General features: G+C 38.8%; 1 protein-coding gene across 13 annotated transcripts in view; it reads right to left on the bottom strand.

Annotated features, from left to right (window-relative positions):
- SNRNP48 (small nuclear ribonucleoprotein U11/U12 subunit 48) overlaps positions 1-12894 on the bottom strand; it is a 72148-nt gene extending 59254 nt beyond the window's left edge. For all 13 annotated transcript variants that reach the window (XR_015553948.1, XR_015553944.1, XR_015553947.1 and 10 more), the window contains exons 1-7: positions 12709-12894; positions 10055-10168; positions 9736-9796; positions 8817-8891; positions 2921-3109; positions 2356-2477; positions 52-140 (exon numbers count right to left, since the gene is read on the bottom strand). Coding sequence is in view for 5 of the 13 variants with exons in the window: in XM_087437962.1 (XP_087294088.1) it covers positions 52-140; positions 2356-2477; positions 2921-3109; positions 8817-8891; positions 9736-9796; positions 10055-10168; positions 12709-12864 (806 nt within the window). In the remaining 8 variants the exon portion in view is untranslated. The remainder of the gene's footprint in view (positions 1-51; positions 141-2355; positions 2478-2920; positions 3110-8816; positions 8892-9735; positions 9797-10054; positions 10169-12708) is intronic.
- Positions 12895-16458: the final 3564 nt, after the last annotated feature.

Below are 16458 nucleotides of genomic sequence, written 5' to 3'. Positions count from 1 at the left end.
AGGTAACAGATTAAAAAGAGAATATTTTCACCAATAAACACAATGACATACTTCTCAGCATCATCCTCCGCTTTTTCCTGCTCTTCTTGCCATTGACTACTGAGTTCTTCCATGTGCACATTAATCACATCCCGAATCACCTTAGGAGAGGTAAGCACCAAATTTCAGATAAGAAAGCTGCTCAAAAAACTAAGACTACAAAGCTAGAAAAAAAATCACTGCTAACAATCAATCACATCTTTACTAAGAGCTATGATATAATGGACTGCGGGATGTGTGCAGTTTAGAGAACATAAAAAGGCAGTCGTCAACTGGAATATGAATGGTAGACGGAAGTACTGCATCAATGTTACATTTGCTGAAGTTGATAACTATACCATGATTATGTAAGAAAATACTCCTATTCTTAGGAAATACATACTAAGTGTTTAGGGATAAAGGATCATGATGATATATGTAACCTACCCTTAAATACTTCAGAAAAAAAAATTATGCATAGGTAGAGATTGAGAGAGCAAAAACTGTACAGATAGAGACAGAGAGTGCAAATGACAAGCAAATGGGGCAAAATGTTAACAACAGGTGATCTGGGCAAAGGATATTCAGGAGTTCTTTGTACTGTTTTTAGTTTTGCAACTTATTTGTATGTTTGAGATTATTTACAAACAAAACTTTTTTTAAAACCTTATAATTAAATAAGATGACAGACAAAATACAAAACTTATAGTCACTTCACAGATACTTTCCCAGTGAGACTATAAATCCCTTACCTAAGAATCACTTAGAAGTTTTTTTCTTTCATCTTTATCCATGTCATCAAGCACAGGGCTAGTCAATGGCAAGGCACAGATGAAACTAAAAGAAACTCACACTTCCCTCATGCCTAATCAGGAGATGTTTTAAGAAGGTATGGGGGGAATAAAGAGGCAATCTCAGAGACACACACTATAGTTCAGGTCTGACTGCGTTTCTCCCCACCTCAAAGAAACTTTCAACGGCTCCCAAAGTAAAATGGAACAATGTCCAAAATGTATAGTCTTCGAAGCTTTCCCAGATTTCACTGCATCACATAGTAAAGCCAGCCTTATCTCTCACTGGATATTCTTCAGAAGCCCTAGGTTCTCGCCACCCTGGATGACTAATGGGTCTCTGGAAAACTCCCATACTTGTATTTATTTTTAGGAACACTAGTCCTTCTACCTGAAAAATCCTCATCCATCATTTCCCCTCCTCCACTATATTCTCCTGTGGAAAATCTAAGACACGCCAAGGTCTACCCCCAGGAAGTGACACGAATCACACGCAGCTGACCTCCACTTCTAGCTCCAGCACCTCCAGAGCAGCCCTACCTGACCCCTGACCGGCAGCTCTACCTGAGCTCCATGAGCCCTGAACGTGACTGGACGCAGTTTCCATAGCCGACCTAGCACAGGTTCACCGCATAGAAGAGAGCCAGTAAACAGACATTCCCTTACCCCTCTGCTTCTCTTTTTCTCTCAAATACTGTCTTCTCCATGAAGCCTACACCAGTCTGATCTTTTAAAAAGAACTGCTCCCTCCTCCCACATACTTTGATCTCACCTTATTTTAGCACTTAACACAATCTGCATTTTGAGAGGTCTGTTTCACTTGTTAAACTACAATAAGCTCCTTGAGGGTAGGGTCTGTGTGCATTTTTCTTCACGTATCCCACAGCACTGTGTTACACAGAGCAACTACAGCACGTAATAAATTTTTGCTGAAATTTGTCAAAGTTCAGGTTCTAGTCCAGAGCAAACGAAAATTATATAGGATACGAATGAAGAGAGGAATGGATAAAATGTTGAAAAAGCCATGACCAGAGATAAGATAGAGCACTAAAAAGATTTGTAAACACTGAAGTATTTACAGATGAAAGACATCTGTTTCCAAGGTTACCAAGTGTGGGGGTGGGGGGTAGTAAGTGGAGGTATAAATAAAACAAGGTCATATGTTGATAACTGTTGAAGCTGAGTAATGGGTACTTTAGGGTTCATTAGACTATTCCATTTGATTCCAGCAGAATCAAAACTCAAGCCCACATCTGTCTAAAGCCAAAATCCATGCTGTTATCACGATGTAACATCACTTTCTCAAAAGGAGGTATTCTTTTAAGATTGCACAACCTCGTTATACAAGATTTGTGTTCTCTGGAAAGCCTCTGTCTAGTAAAGGGTGGGTCTGAAAGTGACAGAGCAGATACCAATCGGGTGTGGCCCCCTGAGACACTTTCTGAAAACCTCGAAGGAACTGTGGAAATCCATCAACAGACTTAGAAAACTATCTAAGGGAAATTTCTCTTCTCAACAAAGCTCTACACGATTATGTAAAACTTACTTCAGTATATGATTTCTTAGTTATGTGAACATTCTTAGCTCTATAGGACTGGCGTCTTCTTTTATAATCTCTCACTTCTGCCAGTATTTCAAGGTAAGATTTTGGACTTTTTCGACTATTATCTGATAAAAGAATAAAATAAAATTATTATATCCTTAGAAGCTTTTAAATTCTTATGAATTAGCAGAAAGGAACATCAGACCCATCCTATATTTCAACATGTTTCAATGTAGCAAACAAAAATATTCTAAAAATTCTATATTGTATCAATGGGCTAAGCTTTATATCATTCCTTTTCTGTAGCCATTAGTTGAACATGAGAGTTTTTAGGTACATAAAGTAACAACACAAATGTAAGTAATGTTCTTACAGAACGAAGGTACACAATGTAAAAATCAGAGACCAAAATTTCATGTACTCAGTAAACATCTTAATATATATACAAATATCAAATGATACAAAACCATACCATTCCAACTCAAAGCGGACTAACAAATCATCTTAATAACACTCAAAAGATAGAATGACAATTAAGAAATATAAAACCATGATATTCATTTCAAACCTTGATTGACTTTGGCAGCCAAGTCTACAAAGAGATCACTGTCATTTTCAATAATGTGAGAATCAGAGCGCTTTTTCTTTGTCTCCTCGATTACAAAATCATAGAGGGCCAGACGATCAGCTTGGGTTAGATCACAAACAAACCGTTTGTGATTCAGAGGAACTTCAACAGGCAATGAAGAGTAAGTCCCTAAAGTAAAAATAAAATCACAATAATAAACAATACATGAAGCATTGTGGACTTAAACTCTACTACTTATCTTTAAACATGCGCCGTAAGAACGTAATATTCACACAATTTTTTTCACAGTAATCCCTAAATATACAAAATATCAATCTATGTGATAAATGGTAAACTATGACTCTATTCTGAATGCTATATCCACAGAAAGGATGTACTGTCGATGTTTGGTATTCTCTCCAACAACGTTAAGACATATCTCATGAACGCAAGCAGTAATAACCATGAGACAATTACTGCATAAGAAAAGCTTTTAGGTAACAATTTTAAAAAGGCTACCCAGGGCCGGCCCCGTGGCTTAGCAGTTAAGTGCACGCGCTCCGCTACTGGCGGCCCGGGTTTGGATCCCAGGCGCACACAGACACACCGCTTCTCCGGCCATGTTGAGGCCGCGTCCCACATACAGCAACTAGAAGGATGTGCAGCTATGACATACAACTATCTACTGAGGCTTTGGGGAAAAAAAAAGGAGGAGGATTGGCAATAGATGTTAGCTCAGAGCCCGTCTTCCTCAGCAAAAAGAGGAGGATTAGCATGGATGTTAGCTCAGGGCTGATCTTCCTCACACACACACAAAAAAATGGTTACCCGTATTATAAAAGTAGACATTAACTTTCTTTCTGTTTATATGCTTTCCCCCATAAAAGCTGGAAAAAAATGCTTTTAACAGGTAACACACATTATAGTTCCTTTGAAAATAAATTATGGAAATATGAAAAATGTGTAAAAAATGTTGTTTTTATATGAGACATCAAGCTAGATGTTCCATATTCAAAATATATCCCACTTGTGCATTGACTGAGAGCTAGGGACCAAAAAACAATTAAGTAGCAGAAATCCCACACTTGCTCAGACCAGAGAAAGACACACTGAACTGAGACTAAGCTTGTTTTAAATTTCCTGAAGAGGAAGCAGATTGGCTTAACCAAATTAACTGAAAAAAGTTAACAGCAGTACCCCCAACAGTTACAGAACTTTCTAAAATCTGCTCATAATGAAAAAAAAAGTAAATACAATACCTTGATATGATGTATTAAACATTGAAGAAAATTTTTAAGATTCAAATTTTCTCATAGAAATAAAAAATTACTGTAACTGTAAATAAAGCAATTTAAAATGACTCTTTCTAGACTTCATTATTCACTACTAAAAACAAAGAACAGGAGCTACTAAAGGAATCCTTTTAACGTTTGCTAGGTTACCCTAAAGGAATAACCCTGGTTCACAGAACAATGTAAAATCATTAGCTCTTCCCAGATACTTATATTTGATAAAGTCTAACCTTGCTGACTTCCTAGGCAAAGAGGCAAAAGAAAAATTCAAATAAGAGCATACTATGAACTAAGCATTACAACACAAAAAAAAGACATGACTTTACACTTGCCTATAAATTAAGAGAGCTACACTGAATCTGAGTTCATGGTTTAACAGTTATGGATAACAATTCACGGCCATTTGTACTAGTCAAAGGGTTTTGAATTAGTGGGGAAAAAGGGTTCCCTTTCAAGTCATTCAATTTTACTCTAATTCTCATAGACACTAGGAAAAGCCTTTTTTGTTAAAACATTTAATTTTATACTATAAAAATGAGTTAGCTTTGATGAACCTAATTCCTTTGCATATAGGCTATAAAAATCTGGGATAAAAATACAAAGATTAGAAAATACTGATATATTATAAACAAGCCCCACATAAACCTTTGCTTGTTATTTTTAATAAAGAAATATAATTTCGCCCTTAAAATATTTTAGAGTTTTCCTTATTCATCCTAAATTTCTGTATGGTGAAGATTTATACTAAATTCTTTGAAATTCAACTAAAATTCCAAATCAAGACTGTAATATTGTGACAGTGATTAAGATAAAGTTTAAAAATTTGAATGATACTTTTAAAAGGATATCATTTGCAAAAAGGATACTGCATATCTTTAAATAAGGAGTACATTCAGGTTCCTAATTCCTCTTTATACTCACCCCAATTACTGAAAAAGAAAAAGTACAGGAAAAGTTAAACAACAAACTGCATTTAAAGCATTCAGAACACAGATATTTCTGACAAAGAAAAAATGGATAAACAAATAAGCTTACATTTCCATAAAATGTAAATTTTCAAATCAAAGGTTCTATATGATTTAGAGGTAATGTGAATGTGCTGTAATCATACTAATTCTGTGACCCTCTATCCAGTATTTTTATAGTTTTTTTAACCTATGGTAAAATACACATAATACAAAATTTACCATTTTAACCATTTTTAAGTGTACTGTTCAGTGGCATTAGTACATTCACATTGTTGCGCAACCATCACTTCTATCCATCTCCAGAATTTTTCATCACCCCAAACCAAAACTCTATTCTATTTTTTAAATAACTCTACTTCTCATTCTTCCTCTTTAGTCACTTTTGCGATCATGGGGCATCTTAAACATATGAGATGCAACATCAAATACTAATAAGAGGTATTGTGTCAAGGATACAAATTAGGAATTTTATGGAAAAGTCACACAGAGTCAATTTCCTAATAGTAGAGATAAAGAAATTAAGCCCCATAGAAATAAAATGTCTTGTTAAAGTCTCACAAGTGGTGGGAACAGATTAGGTCCAGACCATTACATCCTATCTCTTTAGGATTCTTTAGCATAGTCCACTGATCTTCAAATCATGGCCATGACTCAAATACACGCCATGAAATTGAAGTACAGCAACTTGAATCTTTAATACTGAAGGAAAAAGATAAACCACTACATATAAAATGATTATTTATGATAGAAATTAATCTTAGTTATAAAATTAACCAAAGTAACTACATCTGAAAATAAGTAAGTAAATCTAACGTTTGTTCAAGGTTTCATAAAGATTAATGAATTGAGAATTCAGTACCCTGAGTTTAGACCTGAGATGACCGATGAAAGAAAAACATAAATACTACCTCATCAAAAAATCTACAATTTAGTGCATAACAAACAAAATATGAATTAAATGAGAAAATGTAATATTGTTCATGTTAATCATTCTTCCTTTAAAGTAAATACATCGATAAGAAGATATTAAAGAGATTTTTGTCCTGGGGGTAAAAGATTTTAAAATGTCTAAGACATAAGTGGACCACAAAAAATAATCTCTATTGAGAAATTGTAGAACTCTACAGAGGACGAAAAAAAATTTTAAAGGAGGGTTATAGATCAAATAAAAATAGTTACAATTAAATCTTAAGATAGTGCAAAAATTCAAAATCAAATAAAAGTTTGTCTTAACTACCTATTGAAAGAACTATCCATTCAAAGTAATTCTTTGCTTTTGTAAAGAACTATAAACTTAATGTCCAAATCTGCCTTATTAACTCAGTTATATAAATGCAAAACTTAGAACATTTTCTAAATTACTCACATACATAAAATTCTCACCCCTTTCATTAACTTAATGTTGCTTTCTATAAATTAATTTGCTTAGAAATTAAATTGCTTAAAAATAGCAGCTACCAATTATTAGAGTTAGGGCTGGTTTAGCACTCATTATCTCTATTGTTTTAAACACCACAAGATAGTTTTATATTACAGACAAGGAAGCAAAAACTCAGACAAGTCATTTGTACAAAGCCAAGCAGATAGTTTATTTCTTTAAAACAGGCTTACACAAAGTAGAATAAACAACGAACAGTACTAATAGTAGCAGTGAGTACGCACAGATTTGAAGTTTGTGATATTCTTCTACTTAACCATGATAGATATAATAAATAACAAATACATTTGAGCAGTATCTAGAATCCTAGTCCATGAATTTCACTAAATGTAGCATTTCCAACAGAAAGCAGAGTAACTCAGTTCAGAGTTCGTGCCAAAATTCAGAATTTGGTTCTCAATCCAGCTTTGCTCTTGTCTAGGAAAAAAGTGTTAATTCACTTCTCTGCACCTCTACTTTTTCACCTAACATGGAGGGGAAAATACCTGCCCAGCCTACCACAAGTTTGTTGTGAAAGAGAAATGAAATATATAAGAGCTTTGAAAAAAGAATCTCTTTTAAAATACAAAAGTATTGAGGACGTTTAGAACACACACACTAGAACTTTATCATCTCTATCACGTGAGGTTTCCTTATCTGTAAAAAGCAGACTCTGGATTAGATGATCTCTAAGTCCTCTTTCAACTCTAAAATAAATTCGGTAAATGTATCTTAACTAATTACAGTCAAATAAAGTCCTTTAACTTTCAACCCCTCCAAAAAACCAAAAACAAAATCCTCTACTTTTTAATTGGTTTATTAACTAAACAGGGCAATGGGTAGAACCAATAACAGGGGCAAAAAAAAGGCTTGCTTGATCACAGCTCAGCAATCTCTTCGAATAAGATGGGAGTCAAACGCCTCCCTCAAAAAAAAAAAAAAAACCTGGAACTTAGCACAAAAGTACATAAAAATGGGAGCCTCAACACAAGAAACCCGGGGCCGGCCCTGTTGCATAGCAGTTAAGTGCATGCGCTACGCTGCTGGCGGCCCGGGTTCAGATCTCGGGCGCGCACCGACACACCGCTTGTCAGGCTGTGCGGTGGCGACGGCCCACACAAGATGGAGGAAGATGGGCACGGATGTTAGCTCAGGGCCAGTCTTCCTCAGCAAAAAGAGGAGGATTGGCAGATGTTAGCTCAGGGCTGATCGTCCTCACAAAAAAAAAAAAAAAAACCAGGAAACACAAGAAAGGTGTTTGTGGCTGTTGTAAGGAACCAGAGTAATGCAGACTCAGGATGAGAGACTTCCTCCTTCTGAAGCCACAGGGCAACTGAGGGAGAAAGCAAGCCCAGATACCAGCTTAGAACAATGTGTTAGACCGGTGAACTTCAACAAGGAAAACAACAAGTCCTAACTATGGGCTGGTTAATATAACTCGGCTAGAAAGAAGAGTGAAGGAAAAAACATACGATGTCCAGAGAAAGCTACCTCCAGAAGGTTCTAAGATGACAGCTCAGAAATCCTTATAAAAGGGGCCAGTCACGCTTTGGCTAGATGTTATACTCAGGTTCAGAAATCTATTAACTCTATTTACTTGTTTACTTCCATATTTTTGATGGATTAAGTTTTCTTTCAATTTCCTAAAAGCTGATACTTAAAAATTCTAACCTAGTCTTTGCTGAAGTAAGTCCCAGACAGAAACTCTAAACCCAGCTCCAAAGCTGGGCATGCAGAGATCCACAAACCCTCTGAAATGGAATGTAAAACTCTGTGTTTGTGCTTCATGCTGAGGGGAAGCTGTGGAGACTGATCTCTTTCTGCCTACGCTTTTCCTTTCACATCGCATTTCAACATTCTTACATTTAACATTGGGCTAATGCTCAAGACAGGAAAACAAGGTAAGACAGTCTCACTCAATGGGATTTATTTATTAAATAGCCATAATAAAAATAATTATCTACAAGACAATCTCACCTATTAGGTAATTCCAAAGCATGAACCCTTAGCTAAGACTGTCTTAGTGAGACTCTGGTGTAGTTGAACAGAAAATAACAAAGGAACCTGACACCAAGCACGTTAGTCTAATGTTAAATGTAAAACTGAACCTTTCCCATGTAACTGTTTCCACAAGATTTTTCCTGAAAACTAGTAACTATGTGTCTGTGGGAGAAAAATAGTTTGATTCATTAATTAGCTCAAACTATGATGCCACTTACTTTGATTATAACAATCACCATCTTTTCCAACTGCAGTTCTAGCTTGTTTAATTATCTGGAACTGTGAGTCCTTATCTGTCAAAAAAAAAAAAAAAAACCCATAACCATAATATGAAACATCAGTGTCCATAACTAAATTATTAACTGGTTTCCAATCCAAGCTCTTTGGGCACACTGACAAACCTTCCAGAATCTTAAGAGAGGAAACACCCACATCACTGCCTAGGCAATCTGAATGCAGAATTCTTTCAGATCTAGCTAGAGCCCAGTAAGTAACCAGACTTCACTATAATTAGGCACGCAGCAGTAGCCGCTACAAATTTTAGCAACCAATAATAGCTAACATTTCTTGAATCCCAGCTAAGCATAAGACACTGTTCTAAGCATATTATATATATATCATTTAATCCTCACAAAAGTGCTATTATCATCATCTCCATTTTATAAAGAAATTTAGGCAACAAACAGGTTAATTACCTTCCTGAAAGTCACTCATCTATTAGTGACAAAACCACGAGCTGAATCAGGGCATTCCGATTCCAGAGCCCAAGATTTTAACCTCTATGAAGATTTTAACCCCTACGTATGCTGTGAACACTTGGAACACATTTCCATCCTCAGTCTTCTCTTCAAACTGTGTTGTGGCCAGATTTTTGTTATAACCAAGAAGGAAGGTATCTATCCTACTGTGCAATGCTCTGCAGTTTTCACTGTCTATTAATATAAGCCTTGTCTCTAAGTTTCAGATTAAGCAAACTAATTTCACTGTACATTAATTAATCCTACATTCTCTGGTTACAAAACGTCCTTTTTAATCATAAACATACTTATCAAGTCCATTCTTTTGATAATTCAAAAATGAAATATCAATACCTATACTAAGATATTTTAAATTATAATCTATTAAATTAATACTTACTCAAAGTAATTGAAGGTATCTTCGCATTCTCATAGAAAAAATCAGAATTATACATTTTATCCTAAACAGTAAAAAAAAAAAAAAAAAACTTAGTGTTCTTGAGTAACAGATAATGACTATTTTAAGATTTGACATAAACCAACAATAGATGAGTATCCTTTAAATATTTCTTGCAATAATTTGCAAAATTAGGCAAGTACCCTTCTACCCCTTAAATGACTACTATTTTATGTCAGAAAACCTCACACCATCCCTTCTGAATACTGCGAACTTATTAATGCATGGACTATACGACGTGTACATAGCATATATGGGGTACCTCTTCTTCTTTGGTGTAGCCCAGCTTCCTCAGTCGACAAGACACCATGTGCTTTGCTAAAGACGATTTAGGCATGTGATGATTGGAATCATAAGGGCATATCACAACTTCATCCTATAAAAATCAAACAGAAGCAAAGAAAAAAGGTACATGATATTTAAAGAAATAACTATACCATTAGATGTTTACTACTTGATTAAGTGGAACTATCTAGTTCTCTCCTCTTCTGCAAAAAGAGGAGGATTGGCAGATGTTAGCTCAGGGCTGATCGTCCTCACAAAAAAAAAAAAAAAAACCAGGAAACACAAGAAAGGTGTTTGTGGCTGTTGTAAGGAACCAGAGTAATGCAGACTCAGGATGAGAGACTTCCTCCTTCTGAAGCCACAGGGCAACTGAGGGAGAAAGCAAGCCCAGATACCAGCTTAGAACAATGTTAGACCGGTGAACTTCAACAAGGAAGACAACAAGTCCTAACTATGGGCTGGTTAATATAACTCGAGGCAGTGGCTGTAAGCTTTTCAAAGAGTTGAGCTTTGAAGGGATGGAGAGGGGGCAGAGCCTATAAGGGGGATGGAGATGGAGGGAGGTTTTTTTAAATCTGCACATAAACTCACACAGGGGATTCTGATATGCCCTAGCTTAAAATACTTCCACGTGTCTTCCATTGCCCTCATTAAAAAAAAAATCTGGGGCTGGCCCGGTGGCGCAAGTGGTTGGGTGCGCGCCCTCCGCTTTGGTGGCCCGGGGTTCGCCAGTTCGGGTCCTGGGCGTGCACCGATGCACCGCTTGTCAAGCCACACTGTGGCGGTATCCCATATAAAGTGGAGGAAGATGGGTATGGATGTTAGCCCAGGGCCAGCCTTCCTCAGCAAAAAGAGGAGGATTGGCAGATGTTAGCTCAGGGCCCATCTTCCTCAAAAAAAAAAAAAAATCTGGATTCTTTAATATGGCTGATACAAGGACCTTTTAGATCTGGCGCCTACTCACCATCATTCCCCTCCTACTCCACATCCTATGCTCTAGCCATCCTTAACTATCTGAGGTTCCCTGATCTGGTCACACCATCGTCTCTACACATGCTGCTGATGCTTCCTCTGTGCTTCACCTAGCTAATTCAGCTCACTTCTATTTATCAGCTTAGAATTCACTTTATCCAGGAAGTCTTTGCTGTCCCACCACAGCCTACAATAACCTCTACTACACCAATTCCAACCCACTCTTCATAGACTTTATCACATTATAATACAATGGCTCAATTCTCTGTATTCTCCCTCACTACCACCAGACAGTAAGCCCTATGAGGACAGAAACTGTGACTGTTGTTCACTTAACTGTAGTATTACAACAGTCAAGCAGAAAAGTGAAGATTCATTAACTATCAGGACTGCACCTATTCTAGGAATTATGGAATCACTTACCAGGATTTTTAAACTGGTCACTCTCCTGAATATCAGATGTTGGTTTTGCAAAAGTCAGACGTATACTCACAGCTGATTGTCCAACTTTTGGAATTTTACAAAGGAGTTTTACAGAGGCAGCATAGCAATTAAGCACACAGACTCTCAGGAGCCAGAATGCCTGAGTTCAAAACTCTAACTGCCATTAACTAGCAGTGACAAACTACACCTCTCTAGGTGTGTTTCCTCATCTGTAAAATGCAGCTAACAGCACCTACCTCTTAGGGTAATTATGGTTATTAAATGAGGTAACTAACATATAGTAAGTGGCAGAGATAGGCAAAGTGCTACTTAAGTGTTAATACAAGAAATCCAAATTTACTACAATGCTGAGTAAACAATGGTGTGGAAAGGCTTGGCAGGCCTCACTCAATGGAATTCACAGCTTCAAATACCCCTCCAAACAATAAATATATTTTTAAATTTTCCACTCCTCTTTTTAATATAATAAACGCTTAATATAATAAATGGTTAGTCTATAAATCAAACATACTTCAAATGCCTCTGGGGAATCAGTTATGTAATTTAAACCTGAGATAAATTATTACAGTATGATGAACCCAGAAAGAATATTAGAGATCATGAATTATCCCACGTTGTGGCACTTCCCTTCCTCCCATCCCATTAAAAGATATATATATACCAGGATGGTTCACTCTAATACACTTGCTTACATATTTTTTAAAGCAATTCTAATGTCCAGGAGAGTTGCTAATCACCATCTCTTACTGCTATTACTTAATAATCCTACAGTCGGTGCTGTCCCAAACAGAAGCGAACAATTTTATGGCAGAGAAAAGTGCACTGAACTCCCAGGCTCTTCTGATGTCAAATCTGGTGCAACTGCAGAATCCATGTGACAGATGACAAAGCAAACCGCCAACACCTCCGCTAGCAGCACTGAGACCCATTCGTCTATTTTCTAAACAAACCCCAGACCTGCCATTCCTGCCTCGCCCACCTCATCGTCACGCTTTAAGCCGGAAGTTCCGCGGCGGGGGGGCGGCACAGGAGCTGGGTGCGGGCCGCCGCAGCGCGGGGTCCGGAGACGGCAGGGCGCTCCGAGCGCCGTCCGCGGCGCCCCCCACGGCTCTGCAGGCGGGGGCTCCCACGCCCTTCCCCGCGCCCGTCCTCTACCGCCAGAGAAGACCGCGGGCTGAGCGCCCCCAAAGGACCCCGCGCGCCCGCACCCCTCACCTCTGCCGTCCCCTCCTCCCCGGGGTCCAGCCGATCCAGGCTCCAGCCCAGGGACGCCGTCACCTCCTCCAGCGTCCGGCAGCAGCTCTCCACGAACTCGCTCAGCTCCTCCTGCAGCCGCCGCCGTTCCTCCACTGGGGGAGGATCGCCCTCCATGGCGGCGCCCAGCCTGCCAGGAGAAAGCGGCCGAACTGCCGGCGGCGCGCGCGCGCGCGGGCCTCTGGGAACTGTGGGCGGGGCGCCGTCACGTGACTGGAACCGCCTATAGGAAGGGGCCCCGGCAAGGGCGGGAGCTGTTGTCTTGAGAGGCGTTTCCGGTCTCTTCAAGAGGTTGATGGTTTTGCAACTGCTCCTTGGTGCAATTGCGCTTGGTGTTTCCTGAACGGCATTTCCCCCGCCGCCCCACTTTTTAAAACAATGGTTTATCTCTACAGAGAAGTTTCAAGACTAGTACAATGAGCTTTCGCATAGCCGTCCTCCATCTCATTAATTGTTAACATTTGGCCACATTTGCTTTCGCCCGCTTTCTCCACACGCACAGCCCCGCACACTTATTTTTGCTGAGTTATTTGAAACTAAATTGCAGACACTTCACCCCCAAATATGTCCGTATGCATCTCCTAAGAATAAGGACATTTTCCTACATAACCAACAATACGTGATCAAACCCAAGAAAATTAATCATTTCATAGTATCATCTAATATACAGTTCATATTCAAATTTCCCGTTGTCCCCCAAATTCCTTTTATAGCCGTTTTATTATTTTTTTCAACCTATGAGCTATAATTGGTTGCCTTTTTTAACCTAGAACAGTGTCCCCCACCCTCCTTTTTAAATTAAGTCATTGAATTGTGTTAGCAGCCTCAGCCAGTCGTCTTGTAGAATGGCCCTCTTTCTGGATTTGTCAGATTTTTTTTCCCCTCATGATTAGACTAATCATTTTTGCAAGATGTGTGTTCCTTTTTGTTACATCTCATAGATAACACATATCTTAGATTCTCCTGCTATTAGTAATGCTAAATTTGATCACTTGGTGGAGCTAGTGACTGCATCACTTCATGATAACAGTCCATTTTCCTCTTGGTAATTGGTATGTAATCTGTGGGTGATGCCTTGGGGGCTTATGAATGTCATGTTCCCAACAAACACACAGAATCCTTCACTGAATGTTATTACATTAGGGGTTATAAATGATGATTCTCTAATACTATGGTGGCTTCTACATTTTTAAATTCATTATTACATGGGCCGGCCCCGTGGCTTGGTGGTTAAGTGAGCGCGCTCCGCTGCTGGCGACCGGGGTTCGGATCCCGGGCGCGCACCGACGCGCTGCTTCTCCGGCCATGCTGAGGCCGCGTCCCACATACAGCAACTAGAAGGATGTGCAGCTATGACACACAACTATCTACTGGGGCTTTGGGGGGAAAAAATAAATAAATAAAATCTTTAAATTCATTATTACATACTCTATTACCATAATTCTTGTTAATGCTCAAATTGTCCCAAATTTGACCAGTGGAAGCCACTTTAAACCACCCCGTTTCTCTTTGACACATCCCCACTGGTTCTTGAGCACTTCCTTCCTTTGATTAACCCGTTTACTTTGTACATCTCCTACCCAAGACCTTAATCTAATCCCTCTTATACTATTTTTTATTTTTATTTCTTTCAAGCCTGATGCCAAATCTTTGCTTTACCTTTGCATTTGTTTCCACCAGATGAAGAAACCGTGCAGGAAATTTTTGTAAACAACTATTTCCAAAGGCAAATAGCACAGTTCTCTCACTTAAAAAAAAAGGTGGGATGGGGACGGCCCAGTGGCATAGCGGTTAAGCTCACGCGATGCGCTTCAGGAGCCCAGAGTTCTTGGGTTCGGATTTCAGGCACAGACCTACATAACACTTGTCAAGCCATGGTGTGGCGGCATCCCATATCCGAAAAAAAAAGAGGAAGGTTGGCATGGATGTTAGCTCAGGGACAATCTTCCTCACCAAAAGAAAAAAAAAAAAGGAAGGGGTGATAATGAGTATAAAAAGGTAGTACCATAAAATACAGAAATAGGCCAGTAGTTGCAACTGGATGTGTGGTAATTAGTTTATTCATATTCTGCCCACAGCATTGTTACTTTTTATTTGCACTTACGTAGTGAGCCAAGCATCCTGGAAAATGTGAGACTACTTCTGGATGTGAAGTGATGACTGTCATTGAAAAGTTACATATTTCCTTTTCTGAGGATGCACTGTATATGTGAACCAAATCAAAACTTAGCCCAGGTCAAGTGTGTCCTCTCTTCAGGACTCAGTCCTATCTCACCTGAGCTTAATGACTTTGGCAGCAGCTTGGAGGGGCCCTAGTTTCAATCTGAGGAACTCCTTTACATTGATGCTTGTTAATCTCTGTTTAATCATCCTTTTCCTAAAGAGGTCTCCTGACCCCTGTTCTAGGTTAGGCCCCTATTATGGGCTGAATTGTGGCCCCCCACACCCAAATTCCTGTGGTGAAGCCCTAACCCCCAATTGTGGCTGTATTTGGAGATAGGGCCTTTACAGAGGTAATTAAAGGTTTAATGAGGTCATAGCGGTAGGGCCCCAATGCAATAAGACTAGTGTCCTCGTCGAGGAAGAGACACCAGAGCTCCCTCACTGCCCCTCACTGCCCGCTAGCCAGGAAGACCTCTCACCAGAAACCAATCCTGAGGGCACCTTGATCTTGGACTTCTAACCTCCAAAACTATAAGATAAACTTATTTAAGCCCCCCAGCCCATGGTACTTGTTATGGCAGCCTCCATAAGCTGATACAGCCTACCAGCTCCAGCAGAGGATCCTCCTTCATTCCCCCCAACTCACTATTTACCACATATTTTTTTTCTTCTTTTTATATTACAAGGGCTATTTTTGTACCATGTATTTCTACTATGGGATCCATAGCTTCTGGCACAATGCATGGCACACAAAAGAACTCAATATTTAGTGAATGAAATTAATTACAAGTCCTCCAGATTGGGAAGGTGGCAAGGGGAAGAAAAGGAGAGGTAAGTTAGGGAAGAAATGAGTGCTGTTTTCACCCTAAGTACCAAAAGCCCCCAATAATTTAAGTATTCTCTTCAGTATGATCTTTTTTGTTCCACACAATTAGCATTTCATTTGTTTTCCTATTTCCTATCTGTACTATTTGATTATATTAATATATACTGCTGATTTATGAAAGTTGTCCCACTGATTGCTTTGTGTGTGTCTTCTGTCCCCATCCAGACTGCAAATGCCTTGAAGTCAAGGGGGCTACTAGTATTAGCCCAATACTAGACATAATTGATATTCAGGAAAGTCATGTTAATTTAATGACAAATGTCTGAATTTCAAAAGTTTCTCTTTAACCCAAAGAATAAGCTTACATCTCATTACCCTTCAACAGAGAGCCAAGAACTCTTCAGGAATCACTTTCATAGACTCAAGGACAATTCTTTCCTCTTAGGGAACAAAATGAAACATCATGTATTTTGAGGATACCCAAAATGGAATCTTAGCCACTTCATGTTTTCTAAATGGCATGATGGTGACTTTTGCCCATGCTACTGGGTACTCACTGTCGAGAATAAACTAGAACTGAGTATTGACCTCTGGCCTGGCCTCTTTACACAAGCTTCTTTCCAAGGACTCTGCCTGGTACAGAAATATTGAAAAAACTTACTTCAAAAGACCAACTTCTAACAAGAATTTGGAACTAAAGTAGTTTTTCAATGGTCTTTCTT

The sequence above is a fragment of the Ceratotherium simum genome, chromosome 13 (genome assembly GCF_057802395.1).
Source record: "Ceratotherium simum simum isolate JZ-2026a chromosome 13, ASM5780239v1, whole genome shotgun sequence".
In the NCBI taxonomy this organism is placed as follows: Eukaryota; Metazoa; Chordata; class Mammalia; order Perissodactyla; family Rhinocerotidae; genus Ceratotherium; species Ceratotherium simum.
The sequence above is the reverse complement of the archived record's forward strand: the minus strand, read 5'-3'. Positions and strand labels throughout refer to the sequence as shown.